Source organism: Perkinsus marinus (genome assembly GCF_000006405.1).
Source record: "Perkinsus marinus ATCC 50983 genomic scaffold scf_1104296966452, whole genome shotgun sequence".
In the NCBI taxonomy this organism is placed as follows: Eukaryota; Perkinsozoa; order Perkinsida; family Perkinsidae; genus Perkinsus; species Perkinsus marinus.
In genome coordinates, this window is record NW_003203891.1 from 1 (window position 1) to 1,124 (window position 1,124).

General features: G+C 44.2%; 1 protein-coding gene across 1 annotated transcript; it reads left to right on the forward strand.

Annotated features, from left to right (window-relative positions):
- Nucleotides 1-775, forward strand: Pmar_PMAR005074 (hypothetical protein; the record flags this gene model as incomplete). Its single annotated transcript, XM_002769113.1, has 1 exon — nucleotides 1-775. A coding segment is annotated over one exon (587 nt), but the record flags the coding sequence as incomplete, so codon positions are not given.
- Between the last annotated feature and the right edge of the window lie 349 nt (nucleotides 776-1,124).

A 1,124-nucleotide genomic window follows, 5' to 3' on the forward strand; every position in this document is an offset into this window, starting at 1 on the left:
ACACGATTGGTCTCGTTACGTGGTATGTCATTGGAGCTTGGTGTTGGTTCTTGTTAGTTGTTTATGCTGCTACATACACTGATGGTGGTCTCAACACTGACTTCCCCTCAGCTATGCTCTGTCGTAGAGCATCTAGATCCCGTGACCAGGATGACAAGCTAGAATATGGCATCTCCCATAGAGCATCGAATCCCGCCTATATGAGGCTGCCTGCCCATCCAGGCGGTGGCGATACACTGAAGGAGTCCACATCTAATAGTGCTGCTACTCTCAGCATGTTACCAGTAGATCAGGCTAGTGCCGATCTTACTCATACTGCAATAGATGATGATGATGACCTTCCTCTAACTAAGCCGAAGGAGAGCTGGACTGAAAGGCTCGCTGGGCATGCTCAGAAGGTTGGTTTGGTTGTGTATCTTTTCCATTGGTTGTTTGCTGATATACTTACCGGTTTGTTTGTTATCCCCTTTGAAATGCCTTTTTCTACTGCCCTACCTTTCCTGTACATAGGATGTATTCTATGCTCTTGGTGTGCATATGCTGTTATTATACAAGTACCACTCTTACGCTCCCTACTTGCAGTTTAATAACAATACCACCATTCATCATGACTACTTTCATGATCTCCCTTGCCTCCTGAGGCATCATCCACTTTCTATCCTACTTATAGTACAAGACTTCCCCACTCGTTTGGCTTCATTACCCTTTGAGAGTTGCCTCGCCGCTTACCATTAGGATAGCATTACTAGTACGATAATGAGTATGGTAACAGATATTGTCCCAGTATCCCACTCTCTACTACATGCCTTGTGTTATGCCCTTCATATACTGGATCAGGACTGTCTGGACCTGTTCAATGTCATTACTCGACTCGACTAGTAGTAGGATTTGTACACATCGCAAGCAGCAACAGCAGCAACCTATTGAGCTGATGTCCCTCGTTGGGGAGGGTATCTACGGCAAGGTTTATAAGGCCCGTTGGCATCATCATGATGATGACTATCATCATAATAATGAAGATAGTAAGGCCGATGGAGATGTAAGATGCTATCATCTTCATATTACCATCCTATATCTAGTACTTAGATAAATGATGCGAGGATTTGTGCAGTGAAAACTATCAA